Below are 18,428 nucleotides of genomic sequence, written 5' to 3'. Positions count from 1 at the left end.
CTACAATGCCCATGTTACAGCACAGCCGTGGTGACATGGGCAGTGTAGTCACGCTTTATCGCCAGGGGAGAGCTATCCCGGCAATTAAAAAACCCACCTTGAACGAGGAGTGGTAGCTTTATCGCTGGGAGTGCGGCTCCCAGAAATAAAGCACTGTCTATACTGGTGCTTTTCAGCGCTAAAACTTTTGTCACTCAGGGGAGTGTTTTTTCACACCTATGAACCATTGGCACCGACTTCCCCGCTTTCCTGTGGGTGCTCAACCCCGCCTCTGCCCCTGGCCCTGCCCCCACTCCACCCCTTCAATAAGGCCCCTGCCCCACCTCCTCCCACCCCCGTCCCGCTCCCATTCCAACCCCTTACCCAAAGTCCCCACCCCAACTCCGCCACCTCCCTACCTCCATTCCAATTCCTTCCCCAAATCCCCGCCCTTGCCCCACCTCCTCCCCGCCTCCTCCCCTGAGTGTGCCACGTTCCCATGCCTCCCGCTCCCTCCCGGAGTTTGCTAACGCCACCAAACAGCTGTTTGGCTGTGGCTGAGTGGGAAGCACTGGGAGGTAGGTGGAGGAGTGGGGACGCAGCGTGCTCAGGGGAGGAGGCAGAGGAGGAGGAGGAGGTGGGGCGGCAGGTGAGGGGAGCTTGTCTGCCAGTGAGTGTAGAGCACTCACTAATTTTTCCACATGGATGCTCCAGCCCCAGACCACCCACGGAGTCAGCGCCTATGCCATGAACAACTAAAGTTTTAGCGCTGAAAGTGTCAGTGTAGATGCAGCCTAAAACTAAACTTCCTCTTTATTTAGAGAACTAAAATGCTGCAACTGCAGCTAGCATTCCAGCCATGTGCACACAGGCTTCCTGGTGCCTCCTCCAAATTCTTCCCTCCTGCAATCTGTGCTCCTCCCTCCAAGTTCCATGCAGGTTTCTACACAGAGCATTAAAAAATCATAATGTGGATTATACTGGGCTAGATGGACCTTTGGTCTGACCCAGTATGGCCGTTCTTACGTTCTTATGTACTGCATTCTCCCCCTGTATCATGCTATTATGTCTCTTCCTAAAGGGATAGCTGCAGTTTGTTTACTTTCACATCATAATTAATAATACTTTTCATTGCCTAGCATATTTCACCCAAAGAACTCCAAACACTTTACAAACATCAGTGTGGTCAGTAGTAACCTCCATTTTATCAATGGATAAACTGGGAGACAGGGAAGCTAGATTTCCTAAAAGTCACATTGTAAGTGACTTGCAAAGTCAGATATAGAATCCAAGATTCCTGGCTCTCAGGCCTCTGCACAGCTGCTGGTTAATAAATGTTGAGTAAGAGGTTAAGTATATCTATACTGCTGTGTCCACAGACTTCTGAACTTCAGTACCACTCCACTTTAGTTTAAAAAAGGAGATATTTTAAAACAATTGTAACTGAGATTTTTTTAATATTAATATTTATTTGTATTACAGTAGCAGCTAGAGGCCTCACCAGAGATCACAGCCCCACTGTGCTTGGCACAGTACATAATACTTATAGTAAGAGATGGTCTCTGCCCGAGGCAGCTTACATTCTAAGGTCCCAGTCCTGCAAGTAGTTCCACATGGGTCCAAGGGAATGCCTGCATGGGTCTCTTTGCAGGATTGAGGCCTAAACAGACAAAAAAGACAGACAAAAAGAAGCAGTATTATCTCCATTACAGATGGAAACTGAGACACGGAGAGATTAAGTGTTTTGCCCAAACTCACACAGCAAGTCTGTGGCAGAGCTGGGGACCCTATATTCCCTAAGTCTCAGTCCAGTTCACTAACTACCTAACCAACATTTAACATAAAGACAGACTCCTTTAAAATCAAGATTAAATCCATACAAATGAATCTCTATATATGGTATAAGGATTCTTACCTACCTGCTAGACCATACATCTTTCGTGAGAAATATAACAATGATGGTGAGTCATGTATTTTTCAAAACTTTAATAGCAGATCATTAGTTTTAATAGCATTTTGTGACTTGCCATAGGAATAAAATGTATTAATATTCATTTAGTTTTTATTGGTTTATGTGGGTTTATATGATGTGGTTTATGTTTTTAATTGCCCTTTGTTCTGATTATTTTTAAATACCATTCAGGTGCCTTGGCAGAGAATGGGGGATGGAACCAAGGGTTTATTATCAATACTATTATTTGATACAACCAATGTGTCACCGGCTGTCTCCCGCAACTTCACAAAAATGTATCAAATTGAGGTCATCCTGTTAAGCAAACAGCAGTGCAGCGACACCATGCGGCCCAACGGCCCAACTACAGGGCACAGTGTGAGCTTTTCCGTATCCAGAACCACGCAGAGTAGGCTTTGCAGAAGAGACGATGAAATGTTGCCATCAATTTAGCACTGAGAGCCTGAAGCCTTTGAGGTTTCAGCTGAGCGGGACCTGGATTTTCCTTGGAGAACAGCCTCATCCCTGTAACAATCTAATACACTTCACCTGCCCTCCAGAAATAGTTTGGTGCAGAAGGTGCAAAGTATCTCATGTATGTAGGGAACAAACCGCTTCTGCGGAAAGATATGCTCAGCTTCTCCCTTCACTCTCAGTCAGGTCAGAGCCTCAGAGGCATGTGGGCAAGGTAAAAACTGAAAGTCTCTGTAAAAAAAAATCTGCAAAATACACATCCTCAGAAGGTAGGTTGGCCAATTTCTCTGCAGTTTTAACATGATGATGCAGTGTGTGCAAATATGCTGCACATGGACTATGTACGCGCCTGTGTGCGCACAGGGAACATGCGTGATGTATGCACGTATTTCCAATCAGCATACACCCGTTTATTTTGAATGGGCCAAAACTTGTCTTCATAGTTGTGTGTAAAATACCTACCACAACGCTGGTATACTATACAAATAAATAATACACAGAGTGTGTGCATCCCTCCTGGGTGTTTGCAATGGGCATAGGCGTATTTTTGTGCAAAGCGGGTATGCATGCAGGTAAGCAATGTGTGTTTGTGTGGTGTATGCCTGTGTCTAGTGTGTGCACTATGGGTGTAGGCCAGTGCCTGCTGCACATGTGGGCCTGTATTGCTGGGTCCATGTTGAACCTGAGCTGGATTCAGGTAGGCTTGTCCTACTCAATTCATGTTCACAGTGTGTGTGTGTGTGTGTGTGTGTGTGCGCACACTGCACAGTGCCCGTGTGGGGGTGTGCGGCGGCCTGTTGCATGTGCGGGGTGTGCACGTGCCGCTCGCCCGTGCGCGGGGCTAGTGTCTGCGGTAGGTTGCATGTGCCGGGTGCGCGCCTGTCGCTTGCGGGTGGTGCCGCCTGCCCGCGCGGTGCCCGACTCTCCGGAGCGTCCCGGTGGCTCCCTGGCGGCCCTGGGTGCTGCGGCAGCCGCCGGTTGCGAGCCGCGGTTACCATGACTCTGTCCCTCTCCGTCAAAGGGACTGGAGCAGGCAGCGTCCTGTGGGCGCAGCCCCAGCCCCGCCGCCTGCGCTCTGGGCGCGGTGCCTCTGCCCTGCTCAGTGCAGCTCAGGCTCCCTCCCCAGCCGCCGCGCTCGCGGCTCCTGCTGCCGCTGCCCGGCTCCTCCACGCCAGCCCAGCTCCTCGGGGGAAGGACCCAGCCAGCCGGAGCCGCCACAGCACAGTAAGAGCGTCCCGAGTCCCCTGCCCCGCCCGGCGCCCCTCTCCCGCACCGCTGCGCTCCCCGGCTCCCTGCCCAGCCGCGTCCCGGAACGTCCCGGGCAAGTTTCTAGCCAACTTTCCTCCCTCCCGGGGAGCAGCCGGGGCTGGAGCCCTGCCTGGCTGAAGCGCCCGCGCTGCGGCTCCTTGGAGGAGCGTTGAGTGCGAGTCCCCCCTCCCCGGGTCGCTCCCTTTCAGGCCGTTTATCAGTGGGGGCAAAGCTGCTTTTTCGGCTCACTCCAGTCCCCGGGTCACCAACCCTCGTGGGACAAGAGCCGCCCGCCCGGCCGGACAGCTCTGGGAGGCTGCCCCGTGGCTGGAGGCTCTGACTGTGTCCCCGGAAGGATGCGGATTCGGATGATGATTTCAGACCCGTACACATCACGTTCAAGCAACAGGTTTTCGCCCACCGCAGGGATCTAACAGACGGAATCCTGCCCCTTCACCCGGCCTCCGTTTCCTACCCTGGAACTAAAAGAATGGTTCTTTGGCTCAGCAAAGTGGCTGATCCAGGTAGCTAAAGTGCCGGGAGCTCCTGAACTTTCGCTGCTCTCCAGCCTATTTTCTGTTTCCTTCTCTCCTGCCTTTGAGTGCCTCGCCGACGCGGCCTCGGCTAATCCATCAGCTAGACACGGCTTTCTATTCACATCCGCTTTCCTTCTCCGTGTCCCGTTCCCCCTCTCTCAGCTGTCTGTCTGTCCAGTGCGATTCGCCGACTTTCAGAGTCGTGTGCCCGTTGTCTGGGCTCTGATTGTCCTTTAGCCAATTCATTTTAATTATGTTACTGTTTTCTGTTTCATCCTGCTCATGTAATGACTTTGTTTTGTGTTTACTGTCTTAAAAGCTGTTCTTCACAAGTAGTGTGCTTCAGTCCTATTTCTCCTGGGGGGGAAGCTACTGTATGTATTATTAGTAAAGAGTGTTCACTTTTCATTTCAATGGCAAAAGGTGTACTAAACGTTTATATATATAAACATACTACAGATCTCAAAAACAACAAGGAGTCCCATGGCACCTTAAAGACTAACAGATTTATTTGGGCATAAGCTCTCCTGGGTAAAAAACCTCACTTCTTCAGATGCACAAATCTACATTTACTTGTTAAAACGTGCTTAACATTTACTATAATTTCTATTGACTGTATCTCATTTTAAATTGCTTACAATGAAAAATCTATTTGGAAGTAAGAGAGCAAGTTATCAGTTATAATCCCAGGAGGATAGGGATTCTTTTTTGGCAAAGTTGCTTCTCTTTTGATTGTTTATTGACAGAAGCATTAGTCTCAAGAACATGCTCAAATAAAAGGAAAGTCAGCATTTAGTTTGTGGGTTGGCATAATATAACATGCCCTTGCCTTAAGTATAACTGCTTACCAAATCAAACAGAGCAGCAGATATGTGCTTATCATTTATTTTCATAGGATATATTTATTAATATGATTTTTAATGTCATACACTAACTTTTACAAGACTTGTTTTGATGAGAAGTAATAACAATTAGTCTAGTGGGGGAAACAGATCCTTGGGGAAGTTCCTTAGGTTGCAATATGTAGGCTGTGTTTGTAAGTAGAGTAGAAGTTTGAAGTACCCTGTCACTACATAAGTAGTTGTGTCAGTGCAGTCTGGAGTATTTCAGCATGGTACCCTCAGACAGGTGTTATAGTGTAAGCACCATATGATGGATAGATGAACTTCAGGTACTGGAGAATAACAAGCTGGATTTGTAATACAACCTGAGAAGCATGTGGAACTTTTTTTCCATTTGGAAAAGTATAACACAGGAATAATTTTTAAATGGCAGGAAAACTTCTTATGGCAGAGCCTTTATTTGGAGAGGTAATTATATAAGTAGTCACACTGTATTGGAACATGTTTTACCAGAGGAAATGGTAAACAGCAGCAAATGTAAGACGTATTAGGAACCAGACTTGGGATAGAAGTCTGGGGAACTATTCAGATAGAAGTCTGGGGACCTGTGTCCCCCTAGCGCTGTTATTATTATCCAGGCACAACTTTGACTTGTCTCTGCAACAGAACAGTAGCAAGGCTTCTTGCAGGATTTCTGATTACATCAGAGATGCACTGCAGAAATCAAAATGCTGCAGAGGACATTCAGAAAAAATTGGAACTGGAGTTTTAACAAGTAACTAGTTGTTTCTGTTTGCTTTAGAAGGGCATCCTTAATAATCCCTTCCCCCTAACTTAATTAGTCTGACAGCCTCCCTCAATTGTGGGGATAATCAGAGCAATCAAATGGATTTCTAACTTGGTTTACTCACAGAACATAATAGATAAGGACACACAAACTGAGCATGAAATATTTCTGAAGCGGTTGTGTCTGTCTGTCTCTCTCTCTTTCACACACTCTCTCACACACACACTAAAGAAGTTAACCAAGGATATTTCCCCCTCCACCCACACACACACTAGAATACTTGTTATTATGTATTACTTGTATAACAGTGGCACGTAGAGCTCACAAACAAGATCACGGCTTTCATTGTGCTAGGCACTGTACAAACACAGTGAGAGACAACCCCTCCCCCAGTGAGCTTGCAAGCTAAATAGACATGACAGAAAAGGGTGAGAGGGAAGAGAGCCACAGAGACAAGTGACTTGCCCAGGGTCACACAAAAGGCCAGCAGCACTGCCAGGAACAGGACCCACATTTCCCAGGTCCCAGTCCACTCCGAGCAGAGAGAGTGTTGTCTCAGAGGCAATGAAAGGAGCCAGTGGATTGTTATCACTGTGCATTACCCAGAGCTGTCTCCGTAGAGCAGGCTAATGCAAACACATCCGTTTACAGCTTGACCTGTCTCAGCACCCAGAATAATTACTGATATGGACTGACTAGTTTGCCTAATGGGTTAATGTTCATATGCAGTGTCCGACTTAAAACATCTCTTAATTGAAATTGATGGTTTATGGTGCTTTTGTGAAACTGATACAAGGCTGATTTGCTATCAGGGTAGTGTTGCTTGGTTCTTGGTCTGTTGTGTGTCATAAAAATATAGTTGTAGCTTCTTGCTTTTATACACTATTGGGGTTGGGCTGAAATGGGATAAGTTAATTCCTGGTATAAATCCATTGCAGCCAGTAGAGTTACCCCAAGGATGAACTTGGTCCTTATCGAGCTTTACTGTAGCTTCCTTGTAACCACAGAACATTTTTATTTTTCAAACTAACAACATGTTCTTTGAGAAGGGCATAGAAGTCAAGTTGCTGAATGGAAACTTTACACAAGTACAAGGGCTGAATTTACTTATCTTTTAAGCAAAAGCACAGTCCTAATATTGGCTTATAGTTCCTTGAGGGGTGAATAGAATTTGCTCATTGCTGATGAGTTTTTCAGCAACAGAAACCTGCAGTTGGTTGTCTCTCTCCTGACCATCTTGGTCTTCTGGCAACACCTATCACCATAGTATAGGAGTGCCTCCCAAGGAATAATACAAACAACACAGTCTAACACTGCACTGTTTCATTTGCCTTCCTGCTTCACCCAGTCAGGGACTGTGGGCTTGTATATTATCTTTGATTTTCTTCTATTCTCTCACCTCATTTTCCTCCCTTTCCCCCCCACCCCCTTCTTCTCCATGTTCTGCCACATTTCCAGGAATGCCAAGTTGAAGGAGTGAGTTTTAAACCTCATTTTGAAGGTTTTGAATGTGGCCATTCTGGTCTTCCTCAGTAAGGAGTGCCAGAGATTTGGCCCTGTTTCCAAGAATGTCCTGTCTTCTGCTTTCACAAGCTCCATCCTGGATGTTGACAGTTTCGCATTTCCTGAGGAAAGTAGCCGTGGGGGGTGGTGTTGTCACAGCGCTCTCTGGGGTACGTTGGGACAATCCCCTGTAAGGTCATAAAGCTTAGCTCAGAGACCTTGGGTTTGGCCCAGTATTCCACAGGAAACCAGGGTAGTGAGTGGAACGGGGGTGGGACGGACGGGACAAAGTTCTCCTGGCAAATTTGGTGTTGCTGAAGAGAAAGCTGCTGTGTTCTTGAATTACTGAAGCATTGCTGATGTTGGAGAATTCATACCTAGATACAATGAGTGGTAATTGCCTAGTGTGGAGGGTAGAGTGTAGTTTTCTGGCTAGTCCTAAATAAAATAATTGTTGTGGCCCAGCAGCATTGAGAAGACCTGGAGGACCCTTACGCTATGGACCAGTTTGGCCGTCTTGGGGTAGACGCCTTTCATGGAGGGTAAATAAAAAGTGATAGCTAGCTGTCCAAAGGTAAACACTAGCTAGCTGTTCAAAGTGTTTCCCGCCTTCCAAATGTGACCACCTGTGGCTTGCCTGTGTTTAGCTTCAGCCAGACATAGGGATGGTTAGGAGGTTGTGCTTTTTGCATATGAGATAAAGGAATATAGAGATGGATATCTACCGGGCACCCACCATTGTAGCATCTAGTTGTACTGTCTAGGCTTCTCAACCTCTCGTCACAGGAAAAGGGTAGCCAATGGCCACATTTTATAGCCCCAGCCATTCAGTGGGTTACACCAGGGATTAATTTGGCCTGTCATCTTGCACACATACAGAGACAGAGGTGGGAAGGCAATGAAAGAACACATTATTATAGCTTAATGATTTCACAGTTGGTGCCTGTGGGTTACAGTGTAAGCCTGATACACACATAACATTTACATTTTTTCTCCCATTTCCTCACGTTGTATCAGTGGATGTACTGGGGGATCAAACCAATTACAGAGATGAGCTGCCTCCTCATTTTTTTTCTGGCTGCAATTCAGGGCATAAGCTGTTATTAACCCACATCATTTAATATAGCAGAAGGGGAAATGGTTAATTTAACTCCCCTCCTGGTTATTCACAATTTTCAAGAACTGTAAACGTATCAGCATTCACTTTGGCCCAACCCCACAATAGACACAGTCAGATTGGTAAGAATAAAACACTTTTTTGAAACAGAACACCGGGGAACACTGAAGGAGGGGGTTTGGGTGTCAGTTCAGCATCTTACAGTGTCTCCCACATCTCAGCAGAGGCTATAGCCTGAAGTCCCCAGGGCATCACTCTCACAGAGAACATCATCTCAGGAGTACTTTACTAGTAGACTGCCTGTAAAGTCAATGGGAATGCTTTATATGATAGGACTATATCTCAGGGTAAGTGCAAGTTTGGTTGTTAGTAAAAGCACTTCTCTGGGAACTAGAAGCTAACACCAACCTACCCTTGAAGCCAATCTATGAAAAACGGCCTCTAAATTTGCTCCCCTTGACCTATGTTCTTGGCAGGTGCAAACTTTTGAGGCACAACTATCATTCTATACAGGATTTATTAGCTTATCTGAACTCTACAGCTTTAATGGCAGAGAACCATCACTTGTCATGAAGCTTCACTAATAATCTCACTATTGGCTGGAATTTCCCGGACCATGTCTTTTTACATAGAATTACATTTTGTGTTAATGTTTCTGCAGAAAATATGACATGTGAATCAATAGCCCATTACTCCATCTTTATTCAGGCAAGACACTTACTGAAATCCATTAGAACCTTGCCTAAGGACCAGTGGATTTGACCCTTTGTTTGTGCTCCACGTTTCAGATCCAAAGATTTTTTAGAATTGCATTTCTCTTGCCTTGGGCATTGCCATACGTGTATGTTCCTGGCCAAGACAGAACAACTTAGAGCTCAGTTTTGTGAGCGAGTGTTTGTGGAATAAGGCAGGGAAAGTTGAACGTATAGGGGTTTTTGGCACCATTCCAGTCAGTTGTGTTCATGGAGCATGGAGGAGCAGCAGTGGAGATCCTACTCCATGATACAAACAAGACGACAAAGCCCTCTTTGCTTACCTCAGGCCAGGAAAGAGCGCTGTGGCTCTATCAGGAGTTGAATGAAGCTTTGGCTATACTTGTGTATTCTACAAAGGTTTTCCTTACCCAGGATCCTCCATCTTCTCTTTAAGGGGAGGTGATTGTTGAATTCCTTTATGCTGAGATGTGTCAGAGGCATGAAGGTATCACGCCACCAAGAACGCAAGTCCATCTGCCCTGAGGAAACAGGAAAAGGTTAACTCCAGAAGGGGGATTAAACTTCAGCGTAGAGAATAGTTGAGATAATGATAACAGTAAAGTCTGCCATGTACAGAGAATTTGGGCATGCATGAGCAGCCCATCATGCTGAGACTGAAATGCAGCTGTTCTGCGGCTTGATACTTGTGGTGCTTCAAGCTATAAGTATGCAAGCTTTTAAAATAAATGGCTTCATTCATAATCTTTAACACCAGAGAAGAGTAGTTCTATGTCTAATGGAGCCTACTGTATCTGCTGCCCCCCTCTCTGCCCATTAAAGGAGAGAGAGTAAGTGTCCCAAACACATGCAGCAAAAATATATTGTTGTGTAAGGCAGGAGAATGAAATATTTACTGCCCCTCTGAGCCAGTGACTAGCAAGTGTGATTACTATTTATTTATTGCACTCAACTGTTATTCAGTGAAAACACTCCCCCCACCCCAAATTAAATAGCTACTCATGTTAAATGTGGCTGAATATACAGATGAGAAATCAAGAACCAGCGTGGCATATTTCTCTCCTATGCTACAGCCACCTTCTAAAATAATTCAAGTGAATGTTGCAGTGCAGCAAGTTAGGCAGAGAGAGAAAGAGTTTAGCAGTTTCAGGGCCATATTTTTATATTGGTATAAACTCAAGATTACTCCATACCTTGTGTGAAGTCACTCCAAATTTACACCAGTGTAACTTAAGAGCAGAATTTGCTCCTTCATATTTTCAGAACCATATCATAAGAACCTTTTGGAGACTCTTAGAATGACAGAGAAAGGTACCTTTGCTCCAACTATATTAAATATATTAGCAGTACAGTGAGAGTAGTGTCAGACAAAATTATTGACTCCAAAGAATAGTGTATGATTTGTGTGAAATTCATATAAATTATTAAACTATCTTCTCTGAATAAAGCTCCAGAGAGCAAGCTGTCATGCTATTTATATGTCCAGTTACACACAACATATGAGCATTATATTTGAATAGCAGTGCAGATGTTTTGTCAACATTGTTTCCATTTGACTTCCTTGAAAGTAGTCTAAGACTTCCTGAACAGACTATGATGAACTTCACTAAATATCCTTATCAGCTTCGGATTCTTTTGTATATACTTAATTGTTGCTAAAATATTTAAGAAGATTTTTAGCTATGGTAAACAAACTGGAATGCCTTTTTCCAATTCCTTTTCTGCACCACACACTTGAACTCTTTGTGTCTGTGCAATAACTTCTTTTTTACAGTTGCATTCTGCTAAATACACAGAGCCACTTGCAAGTTTTGCCTGTGATTTCTTTAGCAGCCCTATGGATAGTCAAGTTTCAGATCCAGAGGGCAAACATATACACTAACACAGGGGTCAGCAACCTCTGGCACGTGGCTTGCCAGGGTAAGCACCCTGGCGGGCCGGGCCAGTTTGTTTACCTGCTGCGTTGGCTGGTTTGGCTGATCGCGGCTCCCACTGGCCGCGGTTTGCCATCCCAGGCCAATGGGGACTGCTGGAAGCGGCACGGGTGAGGGATGTGCTGGCCGCCCCCATTGGCCTGGGACAGCTAAGCGCGGCCAGTGGGAGCCGCGATCAGCCAACCCTGCCGATGCAGCAGGTAAACAAACTGGCCCGGCCTGCCAGGGTGCTTACCCTGGCGAGCCGCTTGCCAGAGGTTGCCGACCCTTGCACTAACACCAAACATCTGTATTTTCTTTGTTCCAGAGTACTCTTGCTGGAGTGTCTAAAGGATGTGAAGTTAGCTTCCAAGATGACTCTTTTAACAGGAGAAAATTCTGATTATGACTATAGCGCCCTGAGCTGTGCTTCAGATACCTCCTTCAACCACACATTCTTTCCAGAAACAGAAACCCTCAAGGGAGTCTTTTACCAAAGAGCCAAGCTAATTCACCCTGAAGAGGATCTCTTTAAAAGCATTCACCCTGAGGACCGGAAGCATCATATCATCATAAATGTAGGGGGCATTAAATACTTGCTGCCCTGGACCACACTTGATGAGTTTCCCCTGACGCGCTTGGGCCAATTGAAATTTTGTAATAATTTTGACGACATTCTAAATATTTGCGATGATTATGATGTGACATGCAATGAATTCTTTTTCGACCGTAACCCGGGGGCGTTTAGGACAATCCTGACATTTTTGCGGGTTGGGAAGCTTCGGCTCATGCGAGAGATGTGCGCTCTTTCTTTCCAAGAGGAGCTGCTCTACTGGGGCATTGAGGAGGACAGTCTGGAATGGTGCTGCAAGAGGAGGTATCTGCAAAAAATGGAGGAGTTTACAGAAATGAACGAAAGGGAGGACGATGACCTCATAGAGAATGAAAACCCAGGCGAAACAGTGGAGGAGACAAAAGCCAGCCTGTGCATGAAAAAGTTACAAGACATGGTGGAGAGGCCTCAGTCTGGGCTTCCTGGGAAAGTATTTGCATGTCTGTCTGTATTGTTTGTGACCATTACTGCAGTGAACCTATCCATCAGCACCATGCCCGACTTAAGAGAGGAGGAGGAGAGAGTAAGTTGACTTTCAGGATGGTAAAACATTGTTCCCTGGAAAAAGTAAAGCAAATACAGGGCCTAATCCTGCTCCCATTGAAGCAAGTGGGAGTTTTGTAGTTGTCTTCAGGGCAAGCAGGATAAGGCCTGTAGATAAAGATACTGAAAGTTGTAAATGACACTTTTCTCTGAGAAAAACATTTTGTAAATATGCATTATTCTGGACAGCCATATCATGAATTTTTTAAGCTTTGTTTGTGCTACTTAAGAACACCATAACTACTAATAGAAACTAGGGAAATTGGAGCCAGACCTCACTGCCTCTGAAGTCAATGGGAGTTTTGCCATTGACTTCAGTGAAAGAAGTATTGGGCATCTGGTAAGTTTTGTATTTAGCTTATAATTCAGCAGATTTGCCAAACTGGTTACCCCTTAATACAGCTTCAATTCATTTAATATTGTGGTTTAAAAGACCAAAAAAAAAATTCCTGTCACTTTACCAACTAAAACAGTGAATGTTCATTTACTGAGTATAAACTTCTTCTCTTTCTTCTAGGGTGAATGCTCCCAGATGTGCTACAATATTTTCATTGTGGAGTCTGTCTGTGTGGCATGGTTTTCCTTGGAATTCCTGTTGAGATTCATTCAGGCAAAGAACAAGTTTGTATTTCTGAGGAGACCATTAACCCTGATTGACATCATTGCCATTCTGCCCTATTATATCACTTTACTAGTAGATACTACTTCGGTGGGCTTTAAAAAGCCAACCTCTGGCAACATCTATCTGGACAAAGTAGGTCTGGTGCTCCGCATACTCCGTGCCTTGAGGATTCTATATGTCATGCGGCTGGCCAGGCACTCCCTCGGCCTGCAGACTTTAGGACTCACCGCTCGCAGGTGTACCCGGGAGTTTGGACTCTTGCTGCTCTTCCTCTGCGTGGCCATTGCGCTTTTTGCGCCGCTCTTGTATGTCATTGAGAATGAGATGGCGGACTCACAGGAGTTTACCAGCATCCCTGCGTCCTACTGGTGGGCAGTAATCACCATGACAACAGTAGGCTATGGTGACATGGTTCCCAGAAGCATTCCAGGCCAGGTGGTGGCTTTAAGCAGCATTTTGAGTGGCATTCTCCTCATGGCATTTCCAGTCACCTCCATCTTCCACACGTTTTCACGCTCCTACATTGAGCTGAAGCAAGAGCAGGAAAGAATCATGTTCAGGAAAGCACAATTCTTATTAAAAACTAAGTCTCAGCTAAGTGCATCACAAAGGAGTGACATTTTATTTCCCAGTATCTCTTCTGAGACTAGGGAAAATGACTGAAGTTTAAGTTGCCATAACTGTCTGATATTGGGCAAAGTTATGCAGTCAGATATCCCATCTTACCATTTGCTTTGGAAGCATTTAAAGAAATCTATATACAAATAGCAAGAAAGGGGATTTTAGCCATCAAGCTGATATGGTTTTAAAAGCCTATTATTGAAGGCTTTTTTTTCTTTTCAACAAAATGTACAGTTAAGACAGTTTTTCCCCATGTGATCATGCAGTGGGATATTAGGAATTTGAGTTCTCTGACTAAAATGAGAACAATGTAAAATTACATACTTGACACAGACTGTGTGTGATGTACCATTTTCCAACCAAGACATTATGTAGGTATTAATTTTGATCATTAAATAAGTTCTTTATTTTCTTCATGTATATAAATAATATAAAGATAACAAGTCCAAGTCTAAATTCATCCCTGGTGTACCTCCATTGACTGTAGTAGAATTAACCAAATATGTAAATTACCCATTGTGCCCTTAGAGAGGATTAAACAAGGTGTGTGTCATTTAGGGCAGGCAAACATAATATTTTCCTTGTGAGCCTTTCCTGAAAATAACAACAACAATGAAGAGGAGCTATTGGTTTCTGGGTGCTCTGGGACAGCCATGTGCTGAAGATGTAAATACTTATAGCTCAGCAGCTTCTAAACTTATATGGCTTATACTGTAGCTCTGATATAGTTCAACAAAATATTCCCAGTGATGGGTAAGAGAGTCTTGAGTTTTATGACATCCAGTACAGATGACAAAGAGATATCTAGCTGCAAATTAAACTGAATGTGCATGATAACATCATAGTAATGATGTCTGTTTCAATATTATCCCTTTACACCCGATAGAAAACAGAAATTAAAAAAACTCTCTAGATGAAGCTACAGCATTACTAATCAGGTTGATGCTAGTGCTGTGCATTGACTGTATGACATCTGACTTCTTTTTAAAAAAAAGCAAAGAGTATTACAACAAGTTGCCAGTGATGTAAAAAGGAAATAATATCAGTTGAGTCATGGGAGACTAAGTCAGTCTCCCATGACTCAAGACTGTAAGGTGTAAAGCTTTCAGCTAATTAGCTCTTCCTTCACTGATACAGCAGGCATCATAGCACTGAAGAAAAATTATCTTGGGAAACTTAAAGGCAACTAAAGAAGTGCAATCCTGCATCTTTTACTTTACTAGTCCTTAAACAAGTTATTCTCTTTAAGTCAATGAGACCAGGTGGGCAAGTAAGGCTTTCAGGATTGGGTCCTGATCTGGCTCCCCCAGAAGTCAATGACAAACCTCCCATTCATTTCAATCAGAGCAGGTTTGGGCTACATGACAACTCAAGAGACAAAGTCCAGAACTTTAACAAAGAAATCAAATTGGTTGATATGTCTCTTCGTGAGTGTATTGTGTTGAAAATCTTAACTTTAGGTGAAGTTTCCCAGTTTAAAAGAACTGTGAATTTCCTGTTCATTAACTGTCATGAGCCAAGAAATATGAATGTTCCCAGCATATCTGCCATCTCTCCTTAAACCTGTTTTTCAGAATCCCTGTTCTGGTCTCTGATCTCTCTTGAACAGGGACTTTCAGTCATGCTAAACTATATGGTGGTTTTGTGATTTATATCAAAGAGGTTGGGGATGAAATGCAAAACTCATCTTCACTTGAATTTTTGTCTGTGAAACATGAAACCTAGTGTATCAACCTACACTGAATGGCCAAGTCTCCATGTTACAGTGACCTGGTTTAACTAATAAAATAATATTAGATATATACAATTATAATAACAGACATCTTATGTTTTCCTACTAAGAAATAATAGTTCAAACCTCCTTAGCACCTTTTAACCAGAGTTCTCAGAGCACTTTACAAACTCTAATGAATGAAGCCTCACAAAATTGCTGTGATATAGGTAAATATTTCCATGAAACTGAGACATGATGAGTCAAATGAGTAGCCCAAGGTCACAGTAATTGTGTGACACATAAGTGAGTTGTATTCCTAGCTGAACCCCATTCTTGTGTTTTAATTAGAGTTGAAAAAAACAGGGACTATTTTTTCATGAAAAAATAATCCCTTCTCCATCAAAAATATTCTAAATTCCAAATGTTTTGACCAGCTGTAACTTTAACCACAACACAAGCACGCCACATCTTCATTCCTTTTGTATTAGCATCCATTATAAAAGGATTTGGTAATGGGACTGTTTGAAAGAGTAACATTACTTGTATGTGTTTGCAGGACTGGGCCCTAAAGGAGAAGCTGTATTTCAAAATAAACATAAATCAAGAGATTATGGGCCACATCCTCAGCTCAGCTCCATGCTATGCAATCTTACACCATCTGAGGATTTGGCCTAATTTAATCAATGTATGTTTAAATCAGCATTAAGTAAGTGTATTTCAGATATTGTTTTTTCTGTTGCAAAATTATGGCCAAATCCTGAAGTCATGCCTTGAGTCAAATCCTTAAGGGTACTAAGCACCAAGCCGGCCAGGGGATTTGTCTGAGTCAGAAACAAGTAAGGATTTCAGGATGTAGCCCATTGTAATTTTGCACTTGGCAACAAATAACTTGTAAGAGTATCAACATGTTGTACTATGAATCATTGTAACAAATTGCTTGTGTTTTACAGCAAAGTGATACATGCTGTAGTTCTTATGCTAAATTAATACAGCTATATGTCTTAGGAATACAACATTAGCATTAAACCCACATGCTGAGTTCCAGTTTCTACTGTGAAGGCTGAAGATTTTAAATGATTATAACTCTTGACAGTATATTATCTCAATTTTTAGACAAATTTATTAAATTGTAGATTGATTCAAAAGCTGACTCTGAAATGTTTCTAGCCACACAGCTGACAGCTACTGAGTCTGATATCTTTCCTTTCTTGCTTTTTAACAGCATGTGAAGTTAACAAAAAGTTCCTATAAAAACACTCTGTGCTTAAATGAAGTACAAAGGAATTGTTTAAATTGCCTCTGATAAAAAGTGGTACTTGTCAAATATCCTACTAGAGATGGATTTGCTTTGCTATTTGTATTATCCTGTATATACAGCAATAGTATGTACAGTTTCAAATTGAACAGTAGTAGCTATATTAATTTTGATTAATAAAGAGTTGGGCTTTCTTTATATTTTCATGTGCTTGCTTATAGTGCAGGCTGGCTACCACAAGCAGCTGAAGCATCATCAGGGGAGCAAGAAGATGATGCAATAGTAGAGCAAATCTCAGAGCAGACAAAGACTTTCATCCACCTTTATCCTCTCTTAGTGACACATTCCTCATGCCTGAATGCAAGAAGGGAGGGATGGAAGAGGCTGCAAAGAAAGCAAAAGTGGGAGAACTTTCATGGGTGATTGACATTCTGAGGTCCCACATAGGAAGTGACTACCAGTTGGGACAGAGGACTTGGGCAATGAACATCACTAGCTGAAGCAGGTTGGCTACAGAAGAGAGCTTTAGTCAGGAGTCAAAATGTATCTATCTGCCTACATACTTCTAGTGCACCCTTAGGCTCAAAGTGCCAATTCAACAGCTTGAGTACAGGAACCCCTCTCTCACATGTGTTTCTGAGAGCCAGAAACTTACCCATTCACACACACACACACACACCCGCCAGTCAGGACATAGCTTTAAAACTGTTTGTAAAACTAAGTAAGAATGGGAAGAGAAGAAATCAGGGACAGAAATTAGAGGAATGAATAGGAAGCAGATGGGGAGTTCAAGTGAAGAGAAGAATCTCCACAGAGACCTGCATTTCCAGTTAGGATGACAACGCATTAAATTACACTCCTGAAAATCTCTTCTTTTTTCCCCACCTTTCTCAAAAGTGGCAAAAAATAAAATTCAACAGATCAGTGTAAAAATCATTTAAACACATTTCTATAACAAAGAAATAGTGAGTTTCTCTTTGATTTTCCCCCACTGAACATCATTTGATGTGGATCACTGACTGCAGTGGCAGTTTGCACACTGCCCTGTATCTGGAAGAATGGGAGACTTGCATTATACTTCCCTTACTAGAGGTTTACTCAATGCCACTTCACCATGAACTATATCCTGCAATCCTTACTCAGGGAAATCTCCCTTTGTGGCAGATGTAGGAATTGGGTCCCACTGTACCATCATTCCATTGCACTTTCAGTCTTTCCTCTATGAATATTCAATACCTTTGGCTACGTCCTATTAAACAAAAACCATTTGTGCAGGGCTGAGTCACAGATTCATGCATCATCTAATACATGTGTCTGAGAAGGAAAACTGGCATGTTCTGCACACTCATGATATGTGTGGGCAGAGTTTAGCTGAGTTCAGATTGATGTAAAACCAAAAATTGCTGTGGTGGAACAGCACCTCTTTTCCACTGCTCTTCTTGTCTATTGATAAGAGTTAGTCTTTATAGGATCCTTCAGTAAAAAATACCCTGTCATAGGTGAGGCAGGACTAACCCTTGGACAACAGTTTTAGTCTTCAGTTGTACAGTACCACCAGTTCCCACCCCCATCCCCCATTCAATTGCTTACTGCACATCCTAGTTATTACACAGTGCCCATTAAATCCAGATGTAGTGCCCAGAAAGGAGCTGGCCTGTATCAGCTCAGAGCAGCTAGATAACACAGTAGCAGATAACAGATACTAAGAGATTCAGGACTGACCAACACATTAACTGTACCCTATATTATAGGAGAGAATTTTTTTTAAAAAGAGTTCATCATCATGAGTTAAAAAACAAAGAAACTGATAAATATTTCTGATAAAACTAAGAAACACCAAATCCAGGGGTGGCTCTAGACATTTTGCCGCCCCAAGCCGCGGGACCAGCGGACTCTCCGCAGGCATGCCTGCGGGAGGTCCACCGGACCAGCGGACTCTCTGCAGGCATGCCGCCGAAGGCACCCTGCCTGCCGCCCTCCTGGCGACTGGCAGAGCG

The 18,428-nt window shown here is 43.5% G+C and overlaps 1 protein-coding gene and 1 long non-coding RNA gene across 4 annotated transcripts in view; one reads left to right on the top strand and one right to left on the bottom strand.

Annotated features, from left to right (window-relative positions):
- Positions 1 to 3,431: 3,431 nt before the first annotated feature.
- On the top strand, positions 3,432 to 18,392 carry KCNG1 (potassium voltage-gated channel modifier subfamily G member 1). Of its 2 annotated transcripts, none has more exons than XM_039499494.1 (3): positions 3,432 to 3,628; positions 11,392 to 12,199; positions 12,737 to 18,392. In XM_039499494.1, exons 2-3 carry the CDS (start codon positions 11,438 to 11,440, stop codon positions 13,502 to 13,504), a joined length of 1,530 nt encoding a protein of 509 aa, XP_039355428.1. In that variant the 5' UTR covers positions 3,432 to 3,628; positions 11,392 to 11,437; the 3' UTR covers positions 13,505 to 18,392. The 2 variants fall into 2 exon arrangements, with proteins under 2 accessions (XP_039355428.1, XP_039355427.1); XM_039499493.1 differs by lacking the exon at positions 3,432 to 3,628 and adding an exon at positions 4,031 to 4,176.
- Positions 9,044 to 18,428, bottom strand: part of LOC120381300 — a 32,331-nt gene continuing 22,946 nt past the window's right edge. Inside the window, exons 2-3 of one of the 2 annotated variants that reach the window (XR_005588013.1) lie at positions 13,069 to 13,369; positions 9,044 to 9,671 (exon numbers count right to left, since the gene is read on the bottom strand). This is a non-coding gene — a long non-coding RNA (uncharacterized LOC120381300). The remainder of the gene's footprint in view (positions 9,672 to 13,068; positions 13,370 to 18,428) is intronic. The other variant, XR_005588014.1, reaches the window with a different exon arrangement.

The sequence above is a fragment of the Mauremys reevesii genome, linkage group 13, assembly GCF_016161935.1.
Source record: "Mauremys reevesii isolate NIE-2019 linkage group 13, ASM1616193v1, whole genome shotgun sequence".
Lineage (NCBI taxonomy): Eukaryota > Metazoa > Chordata > Testudines > Geoemydidae > Mauremys > Mauremys reevesii.
This window is presented reverse-complemented; position numbering and strand designations above follow the sequence as displayed.

Excerpts from the sequence above, each read along its gene's own strand:
- KCNG1 (XM_039499494.1), top strand. The coding sequence starts at position 11,438 with ATGACTCTTTTAACAGGAGAAAATTCTGATTATGACTATAGCGCCCTG. Across the intron at positions 12,200-12,736 it reads TAAGAGAGGAGGAGGAGAGA|GGTGAATGCTCCCAGATGTG; the intron begins GTAAGTTGACTT and ends TCTTTCTTCTAG.